The 16,424-nt window shown below is 37.2% G+C and overlaps 2 protein-coding genes across 3 annotated transcripts in view; both read left to right on the top strand.

Moving 5' to 3' along the window:
- The window catches only part of LOC131298413 (uncharacterized), a 41,927-nt gene extending 27,136 nt beyond the window's left edge, over positions 1 to 14,791 (top strand). The window contains exon 5 of the mRNA XM_058323871.1: positions 14,479 to 14,791. The gene's annotated coding sequence lies outside the window, so the exon portion shown is untranslated. The remainder of the gene's footprint in view (positions 1 to 14,478) is intronic.
- Positions 9,993 to 15,092, top strand: LOC131298399 (eisosome protein SEG2-like). 2 transcript variants are annotated; one of them, XM_058323849.1, is made up of 4 exons: positions 9,993 to 10,392; positions 10,561 to 10,704; positions 10,798 to 11,003; positions 14,878 to 15,092. In XM_058323849.1, the coding sequence occupies exons 1-3, from the start codon at positions 10,042 to 10,044 to the stop codon at positions 10,978 to 10,980; spliced, it is 678 nt and encodes a 225-aa protein (XP_058179832.1). In that variant the 5' UTR covers positions 9,993 to 10,041; the 3' UTR covers positions 10,981 to 11,003; positions 14,878 to 15,092. The 2 variants fall into 2 exon arrangements, with proteins under 2 accessions (XP_058179832.1, XP_058179824.1); XM_058323841.1 differs by having other exon boundaries at positions 10,028 to 10,392; positions 10,537 to 10,704.
- Positions 15,093 to 16,424: the final 1,332 nt, after the last annotated feature.

Below are 16,424 nucleotides of genomic sequence, written 5' to 3'. Positions count from 1 at the left end.
AATAGAATTTACTGACTAAAATATTTAATCGGCATATTTATTTCATTTATTGGTATTTTAAGTTTTTGGAAAAATAGATATTCCCCGACTAATTATGGTTTTAGTCGGTATTTATTAAAATTTCCCGACTAAAATATTTAGTCGGCACATTTATTTCATTTATTGGTTTTTTAAATTTTCGGAAAAATAGATATTCCCCGACTAAATATTATTTTAGTCGGTATTTATTACATTTCCCGACTAAAATATTTAGTCGGTAAAATCATTTCATTTATTGGTTTTTAATTTCGGGGAAAAATAGATATTCCCCGACTAATTATGGTTTTAGTCGGTATTTATTAAAATTTCCCGACCAAAATATTTAGTCGGCACATTTATTTCATTTATTGGTTTTTTAAGTTTTTGGAAAAATAGATATTCCCCGACTAAATATTGTTTTAGTCGGTATTTATTACATTTCCCGACTAAAATATTTAGTCGGTAAAATCATTTCATTTATAGGTTTTTAATTTCGGGGAAAAATAGATATTCCCCGACTAATTATTGTTTTAGTCGGTATTTATTAAAATTTCCCGACTAAAATATTTAGTTGGCAGATTTATTTCATTTATTGGTTTTTTAAGTTTTTGGAAAAATAGATATTCCCCGACTAAATTTTTTTTTAGTCGGAATTTATTAATATTTCCCGACTAAAATTTATTTAGTCGGTGTTAGAATTTACATTTACCAACTAAAACAAGTTTAGTCGGTAATGGTTCGACCATTTCCGACTAAATCAAATTTAGTCGGGAATGTTAGTCGGCAATTGTGTAATTTCTTGTAGTGAAGGCAATAACCAAACTCAAAAAACTCTATAACTCAAAAATACATCACATTAGAATTGTCTCATCAAGACGAATAATTTGGTGTGGTCAGATGCGTGATTGAAACTCGTTTGCGATTGAACAAATGTGCATTGTGTATTGTGAGTTTTTTTTTTGTTAGGGATGCAAAAATAACAAATGTGGAGGTAGAAATTGTTAAGTTTAATTATGGACTAAATGAGTAATCAAATGCTGACGTGGCACATTTTTGTTATTGGTTTTGATTATTATCATTGCGGATGCTCTTAGTTTTTTGTTTTGTCATTGTTGAATTTTTTTTGTTCGTGTTTATATTAGTTTTGCGTCATTTTTTTTGTGAACTATTGATTTGTCTCAATGCATGTAAAGACCTTTATGTCCTAAATCTTTCAATATCTTACCGTAATACCCCTAAGTTAGAAAACCATTTCCTCAACGTACAAATATAGTGGCTCCCACATCGGGTGTAACGACTCTAATTTTTATTAAATAAAAATTTCATTTAAATGTTGTTATTTCTTTTTGTTAATTGACATTACTTTAAGTATTTCTTTTAATTCCGTTAATTCGTCATAATTAAGTTTTAGTCCTTTTAAAATTCTTTCTTTTGATTAAAAGCCTTACTTGACTAGTAGAGTTAATTTCCAACCGACTAGTTGAACAAACCAAACTACCATTTCTCCTAGACACACTTCCCAAACCCTAATTGGACCTTTTTGACCGTCTTGGAGCCTTTTGAACCCCCCGAAACCCTAATTGAACCCTTAGACTTTTAGGAGTAATCATTACACCCCATGACAAGTCATTTCAAACCCTAATTATAACCCATATTCATTTAACCTTTGGTCCATAAATGCTAGGGAATTTTTCGACCATTGGTCATTGTTTATCAAGTTGCCAATAAGGCTTTGATTTGACCATACAAAATCATAGGCCAAGGAAGCTCATCATTTTACTTCCAAAACTAGTTAACCTAGCCATGCATGCATGCAACCCTAGGATTTTAGCCTTAAAAACCTAGACTTACTTTCCTAGACACACATATATATACTTGTACACACACACACACACACACACACACACACACACACACACATATATATATATATATATATATATATATGTACCAAAGAGAGAGAGAGAGAGAGAGAGAGAATCCGAAAGAGAGAGAGAGGGGGAGAGGCCGGATGGGGAGAGAGAGAGGGAGTGTGTGTGTGTGTGCAAATTATGGATACTTACACAAGCTACTACTTGACAACCCTTGACTAGACCACTTTAAGTATGATCCTAGCCAATGATGTTATTCTTTCTTACAAGCCAACCCATTCTAGGATTTGACAAGCCATGGAACCTTCATTATAACCTAGGATTTGGCCTATTATAGGATTGACAAGTGAAGAAATGCTAGGACTTTGACTATGGTCTTGAATTGACATGTCTATGGAGCAAATCCATGGGGAAAAGAGAGGAGAGGGGGGCCGGCCATATGGAGGAGGGAGGGAGCCAAGACTTGTGCCTATAAATAGCAAGCTCACTTCAAGTTCAACTCACACCTTCACTCCCTTGCTTTCATTCCTCTCCAAAAACCATTTCCAGTTCCAGACAGCTTACTGCCCTCCACAAATCTTCCTTTTTCTCCTGCTTAAGTTAGTTTTTGGAACCAACTCCCTTCGGAAAAGTTGTAGAGCACTTCGAAACCTTCAAGTTAGACCCAAGAACCATCCAAATCGGTGAAGAAATGACAAAGATATTGGCATCCGAAGTTCAGTAAAAATCTCGGATTTCTATTTCCAGACAGCATACTGTCTTCTCCTTTCTCACCATTTTTCTCCTACCTAAAGTAGTTTCTAGGATCAACTTCCTTCACGAAAGTCGTAGAGCACTTCGAGAGCTTTAACTTCGACCCAAGAACGATTGTATTCGGCCAAATATTGACCAAGTTACTGCCATCCAAAGTTCGGTCCAGATTCGCAAGTTTCACCGCCGTAGAAAATCTTCCTACTAGCTTATTCGGCCCCGACTAAGTTTCGGATCAAGGTAGATTTTCTCTACTCACTTCCCTAAGTATACGTAGAACCCTAGTCCAATAACTCTACGTATAGTATAGAATCTACGTTAGAAAGTAGCATGTTCTTGATTCAAAGTATCAATATCGTAGATAAGATTATCTATTGTTTGGTTTCAAGTAAATAAGCTTATCGTTTAAAATGCATGATTGTCAATAAGTTTATCTCACTAATGGAGGTATGAACATGTTGGATAAATGACTTTGTCTTAAATAAACATATGTTGTATTGAATTTCTCAAAAAGTAAGATATAACGATTTTCGAAAGATAAGATTTTAACGCTTGATTTGAAGTATTCATATTTTGATCTTTTCAAGCATGTTTAGCGATATAGAATTGGATGATCTTGTTAGATTACAATGAATGATTTATGGTTGCGTATGTGAAAAGTCCTACCGCGGAGTCTATGCATGAGAACGAGACACGGAAATCGAGGAAATAGAAACATGACACCTAGGGTGTGGTTAACAAGAAAAATGTGTTTCGAAGGAGGAAATATTTTTGAAACTACATAATGACCGATTTTGATGGCATTATGTGAGATGTGTGTGTGAATGTGTGCCAATGGGAACCCGGGACGGCGGAACCATTGTGAGGATACTCGGGAACCCGAAACGGCGGAACCGAGGTTGGGTGTGTGGCTTGGTTATCCGCGGAGAGGAGCCAATGCAAATGTGTGCCAATGGGAATCCGGTGCGGCGGAACCATTGTGAGGATACTCGGGAACCCGGAACGGCGGAACCGAGGTTGGGTGTGTTAAAAACGGATTTTGAAAATGTTGATTTGGTGATGAAAAGTGAAAATGGAGACACGGTCTACGATGAGTTGCGTAGGAGAAACACCGAAAAACATGGACACCAACGATACTTGAATAGTGAATGTGGATGTGTGATTGTTACTATTCGTCGTATATGATTTACTGTTTGTAAGTTATGAGTTAGTGGGTAGGGTTTACTCTATTGAGCTTTTGTAAGCTCACGGTGTTACCTTTAGTGACCCTGACATATTATATTGGTGGCGACGCCGGTATAATGTGTCAGACCTCATAGATGAACAGGGTGAACATTATACCTTGGAAGCTTTCGGAGCCGAGGAGCTGGCCAGAATGGAAGAAGAGGCGGAGTAGTAGATAGGAACCCTAGTCTACCCTCCTTTTGTTTAATAAAGTACTCTTGGGAGAATTATGTTGTAATATTGAGCCAGACTCTATTTAGTTTTTCAATAAAATTGCCTATTTAACGTTTCCAAAATTGGGGGCGTTACATCGGGAGTTTGGATATTGTGTGTATGTGTTTAATGGATCCGTTATGCCTCTACCTAGTCAACAATTGCCAGTTGGTATGTGAAATTACCTTCTTGCCCTTATTTCAAAACAACCAAGTCTCACCCACCCGTTGTGGTTTGGGTGCTTAATTGACCTTTGATGCAGGCCCATTGGGCCCTTTGTCGTGGTGCCACTCTTACGTGGCGAGGCTCTTGAGCCTTCATCAGTTGGGCTGACTTTCACATCGAGAGTTTGGGTATTGTGTGTGTGTTTAAAGGCTCAATTATGCTTCTCCTTAGTCATTTGCTTAGATGAGTTAGTATGTGAAATTACCCTCTTACCTTATTTCAAAAAAGCAAATATAGCACCCTTTAGACCGTGCATACTACTAGATGATCCCACAACGTTCCACTTTCTAGTATCAACAATATTAAAAGTTTGAGATACAATGTTATTTTTTCTGCGAAGACATTGAACCCACAAAAATTATTTTGATGGGGACCAAAAGGGAAAATCGAATAACGACGTAGCCAGCTGCTACTGAAGGAGATTAGGAAAACTAACGTACTCCGTATGATTCTACTCGATCAGGTCTTCACATAATTATGAGGGGCGACTAACGATGGAGAAAATTAAGAATATTAGTCGAAAAAATACAGTGACAATTTTTAAACGAAATTGGAAGCCCTTATCTAATCATCGAAATGAATCAAATGAAACTAGTAATGATTGTAGGAACTAATCTACTATTTCCAGTATGAGGATAGCTTTCTATTTTGGTAACATGATTTGCCGTATCATCCATTCAAGACATTGATACTGGAAGAGAGATCAAATATTTTGTCTCACTATATGTCAAAAGACTCAAAATAATGGTATATTTGCTTTGAATTAAAATTAGGAAAGTCTATTAACCCAACATTTTGCACAACCAAAATGAACATGGGATGTGGCACTGCCAGTGGTTGTAAAATAGCATCTCATTTTATTACGTTTGGAATAATACCACATAAGCATAGTGTACACATTCTTGTGTAAAATATTGTGTACACATTCTTAAAAGCATATGGTGACCGGTATTGAGTACGCGCAAAACACATGCCAATGGTAGTTATGTTATACTCCTATACGAATGTTCCTAGTATGTCGATCTCCCATGATACAACCACCACTTAAACAAGTCGGGGCTTCATAGTTGTCCTATCAATGGACTATCCAGCAATGATCGTTAGCCCATAATGCCACCTGCATAAATCGACGTCACAATAAGATATTTCTCAAATACTTCACAATAAAATGTTCAAACCCCCTCTGAACCAGTTACACCACTTGAGTTGTGTATCTACTTGCCGCATTCTCCGAAGATTGAGGAACAAGAAGACACGCAACAGGCCCGTCTAATAGCCCATTGAAACTCACTGTAGCATTACATTCTATTCACTCCATGAGCTCAAGATACTAATCCTACAAAGGAGCACTCTTGTTATAAGCATAGCTCACAATTGTTTTGAAAGGGCCAAGAACATTCATTTCACACAAGTACTATCAAGATAAACCTAAAAACTCCGCCACCATACTCCTACTCTTGTTAGATCTCCCCATAACTTGCAAGTAGCATGAGAGAATGGAAAGTTAACAAACAACATTAAGAGAAAGAAACACATTAAAAATATCTCATAATTCCAATGTTCGCCATAAAAGACTGCAAAAGTTACAATATTCTACACAATTTTGTTGTATGTAATATTTCCTAGAGGAAGTATGGAGTGCGGTTAACAATTTGGGAAGTTTGAAAATCAATCCCCTTTTTTAACCACTCAATTTCCAAGTAAAAATTCTATCCAGTGCATTTTTCCTAGTGCAAAAGCCAGCAACCATGAAAAGAGGGCTGCTTAATTGAGTAGAATTGGTTTATGGAACAATAGATCGATGTCTTAATAGCCCAAGTAAACAAATGGCAATTACGAAACTAGCTTCATAGAATAAACCATCCTTTTGGGAACGATGAACAATGAAGTCAGAAAAAAGAATGTCCAAAAGTATTCGATCTCCATGGTCCACAAAGACAACAAGATATGATGGATAATATAAAATTGAATGAGTTGGGAGAATATGGTTCACATGGGATCGATGAACATGCTTTTTAATCTTCAATGCAGAAGATTACCAGGACAATGCAAGTCAAGGTCCTTTGGAGGGGATCTTAATGTTTGTTAGGAAACAAATTGAATGGACAGAACTGTGACGGTTACCATCTTGGGTTTTTAATCTTTGTCTGCAGCTATTCAAAATAGAGGATCTTTGTACAGGATCCTCTGGAAATAGCAAACTCCCAAAGATTTGCATATTCTGTTTTACAAGGGAGAGGGAGATATTAATACCAAAGAAGATAGAATGATATGGATCTTTGGTGCTTAGCGAAAGATGAGTTCATGCCTCCTTATGAACCATGTGTATGGGTACTGGTATGCATTGGTACCCCAATTGGACAAAATCTAGGGCAAAAAGCTGGGTACGGTTACACACGGGATATATCTATAAAGAGGACTCTATTTTACAATTCAGAGTACGCTTTACATGTACCAACTACAATACCAGATGCAAAACTTGGTTAAATGGTTTTTAGTTGGTTATGTAGGAAATAGAACCTACAAAACCACACTTTAAAGTCAAAGCCCCTTGAAATAATGGAACACCAAGTAAAGACCCATGACCAGAAGTTAATTTTGAAACCACACCAAATAATGAATCCTCGTCAAGCTACTGTATAGGAGCTATTATAGTATTATTCCAGTTGTATGGCTAAATGTAGAGAGGATATGTAGATAGAAGTACTGTTTGAAGTACCAGAACCCCAGATATAATAGATCTGTAAGGATACATTTTGTTTCATGAAGAACCGATGCCTCCCAATGTTTCAGATTCCTGCCCAGCAGTTGCAACAATATGGTCACAGGGAATTGACGTCTCAGATATTCCATATTTGGACCATGAATTAGTGCAACGACAAGCTGCATAATTCAGGGATCAAACACACTATGATATTGGTCGAGGAGAATTGACGTCTCAGTTGAAGAGAACATGAGCCAATAAACAAATTTGATCGGATTCAAGATGTTTCAGAGTACAGACTACCAGCAAGAGGGAAAGGGAAGGAATGGGCCGAAAAGTATTTAGACATCAATTCTGCAAAAGAAGCCCTTCTAAGTTCTAATCACTAATGCAAAAGTTAATGACTAAAGGTCTTTCTCTTGGTGAACTGAAATTTCATGAGAAGGTAAACAGCCACAAAATAAGGAAGAAATACTGTCCATGACCAACTAAAACCTCATTTTTTCACTTCGAATAATACTTCCCCTGCCGGATAAAAACTGACAATGAGCAAATAGTTGCTATAGGTAGCCCCTTGAAAACCCAAACTCTTCAATCACCAACTCCTCTCTACCTCTGTAATAGTCATGCCTAAAGTCCTTTCACTAGAATGGAATAATGAAACATACTAGCAAATGCGTAAAGTTCATAGAACTGCAAACACAATTGATTTAAAAATTTCCAAGTAATAAAGAAAACAAACCACCGAACAATATTGTAACCAAGTTTAGTTATCCATTTTATCTTAATAACAGTTACTGACAACATTTTTATGTTTATTGTTTCCCAAAACAAGTCATGAGATACATTACGCGAAAAGTGTACCACATGAGCTGATTCAAATGTTATGGTAATATAAGACCAAATATAGACCCACCAATACCTTTGAAAGGAAGAAAAGGAAAGGGAAAGGGAAACTAATATGTTCCAAAATCCATGGGATTATCCAAAACTAGAGAAGAAACAAAATCCATAAAACCATCAGCAATCCAGTAACAGATATAAACAAATAATTTCAAGAAATATTAACATCGAGTTGTTAGAATTATCAATAATGTTACACGGCTGCATTCCAAGACCTCTGGCACATCCATAAAAACACACACGATAGCTTGGAACTTCTTAGGGCGGGAACCAGGCACATGCTTGCTCTGACAGGTAATATAAAAGAATTCATACCAACAACATTGGACGTTTGCCTTGAGAAATTTCCCAAACTGGTATTCCGTTTCCTACAGTACAAGTTAAGAAGGATGTTAAACACGAAACCAGGAGTAAGTAAAACGGGCAAGGATGGAATAATATAACAAGCCAAAAGCGTGCGCACAAATGCGTTATCCTTGTTGTACTTTTTAATAGCTAACTTGGAATAATTTTCAACCATCTTCAACCTCTCGATTGCAGCAGGATCCGGCAGCTTGTCAAGGACGTGATATGGCATAATAGGCATATCTTGAGGGTTAATATTATCGGGTACATCCCCAACATCAAAGCCCTGTAAGTATGTAAACCTATACTGTAAGAATTAAGATACACACACAAACACACCAATATTTATATGCGTGTATATATGCGTATAGATTGAGAAAATAACGACAAATATGCGTATAGATTGAGAAAATAACGACAAATAGGAAAATGTGTAATAAATCAAATACGTAAGAATTCTGTATTTGCACATACCCCAGTCAATTCGAGCCTGCCGTTGTAAGCCCGCCTCTCTTGGTATGTAAATGGACGGTACTTTTAGGAAACTGCTTGCGATCATCCTTGATAGTATTTAATTTCGATTTCTTCTTCTTATGATCATCCTTGCCCTTATGGGGTGGGGTTGTTTTATTTGGACTTTAGACTAATATGCTGCATCCTTTTTCAACAACGACATCATCTTCTTCTGTTTTCTCCCCTTCGGTTGCTGTTGCTGTTGTTGGGTATTTCTAGGGAGCAAACAGTCGACCAAAGGAATCCAAATACTATAAGTAGCATTGTTGATACTATAAGGCGTAAGTTACGTCACGTCGACACTCTCAACCACAAGGCAGGGTCAGTCCAAAGATTTTTAGTGTCCAAGATTTAATAAAAAAAAGTGTGTCCTTAAAGACACATAGAACAACAAGCTGATCAATAAAAACTCCAATTCATTTTCCTCTTCCATTTACATCGATTATCGACAGAGAGAGAGAGCGCAAAGAGAATAGAGAGAACACTGAACAACGCGAAGTTCTTACTCGTCGGGAAACTCCAGGCCTGCCAAAAAACCCAATTGGAAAATCTATTGTTGAAGACGAAGACCCAGTAAACTGCTACGGTGCTACCTCTCAAATGCAGACCAGAGCACCTTTTTTATTTTAGCTGCCTTTTTATTTTATTATGGGTCTTGTATTGGGCCTTTAGGCCTAATTAATGTTGTGTAATTTATTTTGGGCCTTTAGTTGTCTAGGCTTTTTTTAAGGGAAATAACGGCTCAGGATATGTTTTAATAATTAATATCCGTTAAGGACATTTTTAGTATTAACAAATATTCTCAGCATGTTCTTAGCGGGGTCCTGAACCATTATTTTTCCTTTTTTAAAATCAAATTGTGCCAATTTTTTTTTTTCTATGGGGCTAAAAAGACCCCTACTCAAGTCTAATACTCCAGTAAAAAATGACGGTTCAATGTTTTGATAATTAATACTCGTCAAGGACAAGCTAAGAATATTTGCTAATGCTAAAAAGGTCCTTGGCGGGTATTAATTATCAAACACATCCTTAGCCGTCATTTTCCCCTAATTTTTTGGATTTTTTGGATGCCCCGGGCTTGGGCTGAGCCGGCCTGACAAAGGTATGGCCTTCTCGTTTTCTTTCTCTATCTATGCTCCAGGGCTTCTTTGTTTTTTTTTTTCTTTAGGTATTTTACAAGATTTTTTATTTTGATAAATGCTTTTGCGAGGGGTGACGTTAAAAAAAATAAAAAAACCAAAATGTGCTGCCTTTATATTCCGTGATACATAGAGAATGGCGTCGGTGAAGAAAGATGAAGTTGAGGAGGAACATCGAGAAGAAGCAGAACCTAGGAGATCAGCACGCTTGATCACTCCCTCGGCAGCCAAACGAGAGTTAGAAGAGTCGTCTGGCGATTTTAAAACCGAACCACAGCAACACCAACCAGAGGGGGAAAAACAGAAGAAGATGAAGTCGTTGGAGGGCGATGATGTTGATAAGAAGAATCCGACATCGATCAAGGACGAAAAGCAACCGGATGATGATGATGATGATCATCATGGCGATGATGATGGTGATTATGAATTCCGTAAATTTACAAGCCAAGAGAGGTCGGATAACAACAGGAGGGTTGAACAGAGTGAGGTACGTTGTATGTATACCTAGGGGATTTCATTTAGCATACAATGCTGTAGTTCTATTTATTCTCTCAATGTACAATTTCCTTCCCTTTAATTGTATTATTATTATTATGTATATTTATAATGTATTTTAAGTCTTATGGTATAGGTTTACTTACTTACATACGTGCAGGGGTTTGATGTTGGGGATGTTCCCGATGATATTGATATTTGGGATATGCCTATTAGGCCATTGGACATATTGTCGGATAGTGAGACTTTGAAGGAGCTCGAAAACTATGCGAAGTTAGCTCTTGACAAGTACAACAAAGATAACGTATGTTTGTGCCCTTTTTGTTCGTTATATCGTTCCTTTATTTACCCCTCTTTCTTGGTGTTGTGTTTAACCTCCTCCTTAACTGTATTGTAGAAAACAAGTTTCCAGTTTGCGAAAATCGTCAAGGCGAACTATCGCGGCAGTTGCTGTGGTTGGTCTGGGCATTACATTACCTTGCAGGCCAAACAAATGCCTGGTTCTCACCCTATGAACTTTCAAGCTCTCGTGAAAACTTGGAGGGATGAAGAAGTAAAGCTCGAATTTTGCAGGGTGTGATCCGAATTTCTAACTACTCAAAGGTACTTTTGTTCTTGCTCAGATACTCTTAGGTGTTTGTTTATACTTGTTATTAGTGTTGGATGGTTGATGATTTAAGAACTACATGACAGTTGGTCTCTTTCTCGTTTTGATGCTCGTGCACTTCTGCTGGTTTCAGATGAATCCCATGGTTTTTGAATGTTTGTTTGTCACTTCACATGTTATTTTCTTCCTTTTGAGTATGTTGGTGGTTGAATGTATATAAATATTTCATAGGAGATAAGGTTTTAGTGTCATTTCATAAAAATGCCACGCTTTTCGTATAATGTATCTCTTAACTTTTTTCTATAAAAAAAAAAGCTTAAAAATGTCGTGTTATGGTTTTTCTTTTTCCATTTACAAGGTTTGCATACCACTACTATGTTGTTTCTTCTTGCAATATCTAGCATCGCTCTCTTAAAAAGATGCGGGGGAGCTTATCGGTACATTGATTGTTGTGCTTCTTACAAGATGCAGGCAAAGTGTCTGTTAGATCGAGAACGCATAGCAATTTTCGATGGGTTAGTACGAACGGGTTTCTGACATATAGTCTCTATTTTCAGTCACGTATGTATTGCATTTGAGGATGAGGGAGGTCGCGACACTATCATACAATTACATAAGGTGTCCTCGAAGAATTAGTTTTAGTGCCTGCAAATCACTTGACTGGGACCTGGAGTTCCCGCAAGATTGTTTTGGCCTCGTACTTGGGAAGCAGGATCATTATACCTAAGGAAAGTGGTCAAGGCAGTAATTATTTTGTTATTAAGTCGTTCTCTCGCTTATCGTTCATGAAAGCGCGCATGTCTATGCAAAATCGATTATAAGTGAGGCACGCTATTTAGAATGTAGTTGACCCATACGTGATAGTAGCTCCCAGGAAATTAGGCTTTAGGGAATTGCTTGGCATGCATACCAAGTACATATGTGCTATCTTAGATGGACTTTGGTAAAACATGGAAAAGAAGAGCAGCGCATAAGTATTTTTTCTGTTTCTTCAGTTGATGGATAACTTCTCTTGGCAAATAGAAGATTAGGGATTTTGCTTTTATTTTCACCTAAGAAGCTGTGGCGAGATGTTAGGTTTTTCTATAGTTATTTCGTGGTATTGTTGAGTAGCATCAATGCTTCTTTTCGAGCTCTTGTGGTATGGTTGCAGCACTGGAGTGTATTAGTTTCGTGCTCGCATGGAGGGAGAATCTCCCACCAGTGCAACTCAGTGCAATTAAAATTTCATTAATACATTTTTGAGTTATTGTGTTTACAATGAAACAGACGGGTGTCGATCAATACGCTTTTGTTAGCCTTCTGACATTTCCAAGAGTATGAAGTGGTGTGTGCGTCCCTCTTCCTTAATTTAGTCGGGTGGTGTGATATCGAAAGACGAAATACCAAATAAGTCTCTTTTGATTGATGTATTGGACAGGGAAGTATGCTGAGAAATTAAAAAAAAAAATGTGTGTTCTCCCATATCACTAGACCATAACCTATAGGTGTGAAATTTCATTGGAGTGTGTGAGAGATCTCAGGGGATAAAATTAAGTGATTTTCTTTGTCTCCCACTATACTTTCACTCGTCGAATACATCAATCAAAAGACATCACTTATTTATTCTACCATTTCATTTTCTGATATCACACCAAGGCAAGGGAGAGAAGACTGAGGTTCTATTCCGTATGCTCACACATATTTGTAAGAAGCCTGACAATGGTATGCTTGTCAACGCACATTATTTTAATCTTTTGGAACTCTAATGTTGATTAATTCTTGGACACTGCCTTACACCGACAACATGTCAGTTTTTGTGTTACACCAATAACAAACTCTCCCTAAATGCGAGCATGGAACTAATATACTCTAGTGGTGCTACTGCTATCATACCACAAGAATTTAAATTGATGGTGAATGCACATTGACACTAAAAAAATTAAAGGCATTTTATTGGGCTTCTTTGCGAAAAAAATGGAAATAAAAACACGTGATCCTCTACTTGCCAAGTGAAGTTGTTCATCAATTGAATAAACAAAATCATATATGTTCCTATCCGAGTGTAGCTGAAATGATACTGTGGTTAGAATTTGTGAGATCGAATAAGAAACAAAAAACCTTCGTGGAATGCTAGGGTAGCACTGACACAAGATAAGAGGAGATGAAATAGATCAAGGTGGGTTGGGCATGTCTATTGTAAATCAGCCTATGTGTTTGGTTAGGAGTCGTGATATGTTAAGGTAGGGGGTAGTAGGGGGGACCAAACTTGACTTTAGATGCCGTAGTGTTAAAAGATTTAGGTTTTTTGACTATCACAAGACATGATGCCCTTGACAGAGTTCGATGGAGAAAACGGATTCATGTAACTGGCCAATTGATCGGGACTTAAGGCTCGGTTTTGTTTTAGTAAAAAGTGCAGCTTCAAGCACAAACTTGGAAACAGAAAAAGCAAAAGTGCGGTGAATGCAAAAGCATAGCCCATCTTAAGCTTTTTCTCGGACAAAGCCTACTAAGCCAAACTCAATAAACACCATTGAAAAGGCTAAAAGGCAATGCTACTTAAATGAAGACACTATAGAAGTGTTTGTTTTAAAAAATTCTTTATGCACTAATATCCAATAATTCCTCAACCTCCATAACAACCTACTAGAAGTAGAAAACAACTTTCTTTCCAGTTTATTGAGGAAAATAAAAGTTAGCGAAAGTCGCTACTTTCACTCGGGATAACTGGAAGCCATACATTGAACAACAATTTTGAGAACAATCGACTGGTCTTACCTTCTTTTGCACTATATAAGTAATGAAAGGAGACGAGGATAAGTGGATGTCGATATACTTGCAATCTAAGCATGAAATGGACATAGGTGAAGTGAAATGATTTAGTTCTCCATCCCGAAGTCTCCATAAGGCATAAAGTACAACAACGGCTTTGCTATTTTGATTTTCCCCAATTATTAGTTTTCCCTTTCTGTTGATGCAAGTAAATACATCTGCGCTATGTTTGTGGCAACATTATGGAGTACGATGTGCTTTGATATATTAGGAAAGAAAATCGGATGCTCTTAGAGCTTGTTAGAGTTGAAGAGTCACTGCTATTGATTTTGGTGGGAAATAATTTATGGAAGCTTACCACATGCATCTAGCTGTTCTGTACCATTATCATTATTTACTTACTGTTTCTGCAACTCAATTGTTACTCAAATGTATAGTGGCTTTAGGTGACTGAGTACTTAAATTTACAGTGTGTTTTGCTCAAAGTATGAAGCAAAATATATTGCTAGGAGCGTAGGAGCATGCAGCCTGTGAAAATCAGTGCTATGGAAATCTCTCCCACTTTTTAGTGCAAAACCGAAGTTTCAAATTGGGATCATGGTATTACACCAATTTAGTTAGCCAGCACTGCTATTTGGTGTATGCATGTTTCAACTTTTCTTCGACTTGCACCGCTTCACGTCTTCATGTTCTTTTTCTTTGTTGATGTTTCTTCAGCTGTCATTGAAAAGAAAGGGGAAAAAAACTTGAAAGCTTGATAAAAACTTAATTGCAGCAGTTTTGGGACTTAGACAACTTTTCCTGTATCCTGCTGATTAGAAAAGCAAAATGGGCTCCCTCAAATGCTGGAAAGAGATGCTCTGTGCATTGATATGTAATAAGGTCTCATTTGGTGCCGAAATTCTATGTCCTCACCAAAATGTACCATTTTGTGAAAAAATCGGTGGATAAATTACAGGCTAGTTCAAAAACTGCCCCTTAATTCCCATTAAAATTTTTGTCCGAAAAAGTCATTTTTGCTGTAGTCTTGGTACTTGGACTTGTTTTGTAAGGTAATTGACGTGGATGTAAATGGTAATTATGGTCATTGATGCTTTTTGTCCAATATGTTCACAGTATTATGTTGTGGCTGGTGATGAACAAGAGTTAGGAGACCATGTGGAATTGAAGAAAGAGAGTGACATTTTTTTCTTCTTTGCAATGTGGATTTGAATTCCTAGGTAATTTTGCCATAGTGTCCAGGCAAAATCTTAGTTAGTTGCGGTCATTGTGATTAAATAAGTTGAATATTTTGGTTATGGTAGTGCTAAAAAGTCGATTTTTGGGATTCATTTCTTATTGGGCTCTCTAGTTCGAATTATTCTTTTTGTTGCTTCTAATGTTTGGTAGGTTAAAATTTTTAGCAGTTATTTGGACGGATGTTTTAGCAGTTAAAATTTCTTATTGCCATCATGCCACCACACTCGTCGCTAGTATAAATGGAAGGAAAATGCTTATAACAGAAAATAATAAGACAGAAAAATGACAGTTTTATATGTGTTAAATTGCCTTCAATAGCGTTAAAAGTATATCGCAAACCATGTTTTTTTTTGTTTCGTTTTGCCTTATTAACAATTAAGTGGGCTTTCAATAGCATATCTGTAAATGAAATGCTCAGGAAAGAATATCCAAGAGCGAATTAACAAATTTTGTTTGGAAATTAGTGTTACGACGTTGATGTTAGTATCTTACTGTTGAATTTTTTCTCATGAGCCAAAGGAGTAATTTCATTCTCTATTTCTTGATCATGTTGTCAAATATCATAAATTCTTAACTAGTGTAGCTACTCAGAGAAATTTTTCAGTGCCGAGTGGGGTACACGTGGTGCCTACTCGGCGCATCCGGGTCGTCGGTTTTGGACGGCTCGAATTTGGAGAGAGAAAAAGAAGAGAGAAAGAGGAGAGAGAGGGTTTCAATTTAGGCCGTTCACCACACTTTTGGACAACCCGGATGGGTTGCTCGGGCACCACGTGGGGGTGGCCCCCAAATCAATGATTTTTGTTTTTGAGATTTTATTGATATCTGTTTGCATTTCGCGCGTAGCCAATCAATATTGTACAAGACCTAATTATATCAGTCATTCTCAGTAACCGATCGTTGTGCAGCTTATCTCAGGTGCTATTTGTACAATGATGGGTTGAGGCCCGAGGGGGCTTAAGCCATCTTTTGTAACAAATTAAAAAAATTAAGGTAGGTGGGATGCTCGAGGTTTTAGCCAGGATTTAAGATGTGTTTTCATCTGGCATAATCCCATTTGCTGAGCTTGTATAGTGTACTTGGATGGGTATTTTGCTGAAACCAACAAATAGGCAAGGCCCAAGCCATATGTATAGTTTGATAATGTCTTTATGGTGGTTCGTGGGTCTAGCCCCAGCTGAGATTAGCCACTTCATGATACTAAGCTGATATTGGTCTTGAAAGTAGCATATTATTCGGTGACAATATGCTAAATTCTTGTAAAATCAAGTTATAATTTCAAGCCAAAGATAGAAGACAGAACTAGATCAAACAGCCTTCAAGTCTTACACGACTACACCAGGTGCTTCGAATGTGATTTCGAGCCTTACATTAAGAAAAGGCTCCGTGCGTGCACAGAGTAATAAAATTAGTTGTCAAAATAAATT

The sequence above is a fragment of the Rhododendron vialii genome, chromosome 1a (genome assembly GCF_030253575.1).
Source record: "Rhododendron vialii isolate Sample 1 chromosome 1a, ASM3025357v1".
Lineage (NCBI taxonomy): Eukaryota > Viridiplantae > Streptophyta > Magnoliopsida > Ericales > Ericaceae > Rhododendron > Rhododendron vialii.
This window is presented reverse-complemented; position numbering and strand designations above follow the sequence as displayed.

Excerpts from the sequence above, each read along its gene's own strand:
- LOC131298399 (XM_058323841.1), top strand. The coding sequence starts at position 10,042 with ATGGCGTCGGTGAAGAAAGATGAAGTTGAGGAGGAACATCGAGAAGAA. Across the intron at positions 10,393-10,536 it reads GGAGGGTTGAACAGAGTGAG|GTTTACTTACTTACATACGT; the intron begins GTACGTTGTATG and ends CTTATGGTATAG. Across the intron at positions 10,705-10,797 it reads ACAAGTACAACAAAGATAAC|AAAACAAGTTTCCAGTTTGC; the intron begins GTATGTTTGTGC and ends ACTGTATTGTAG.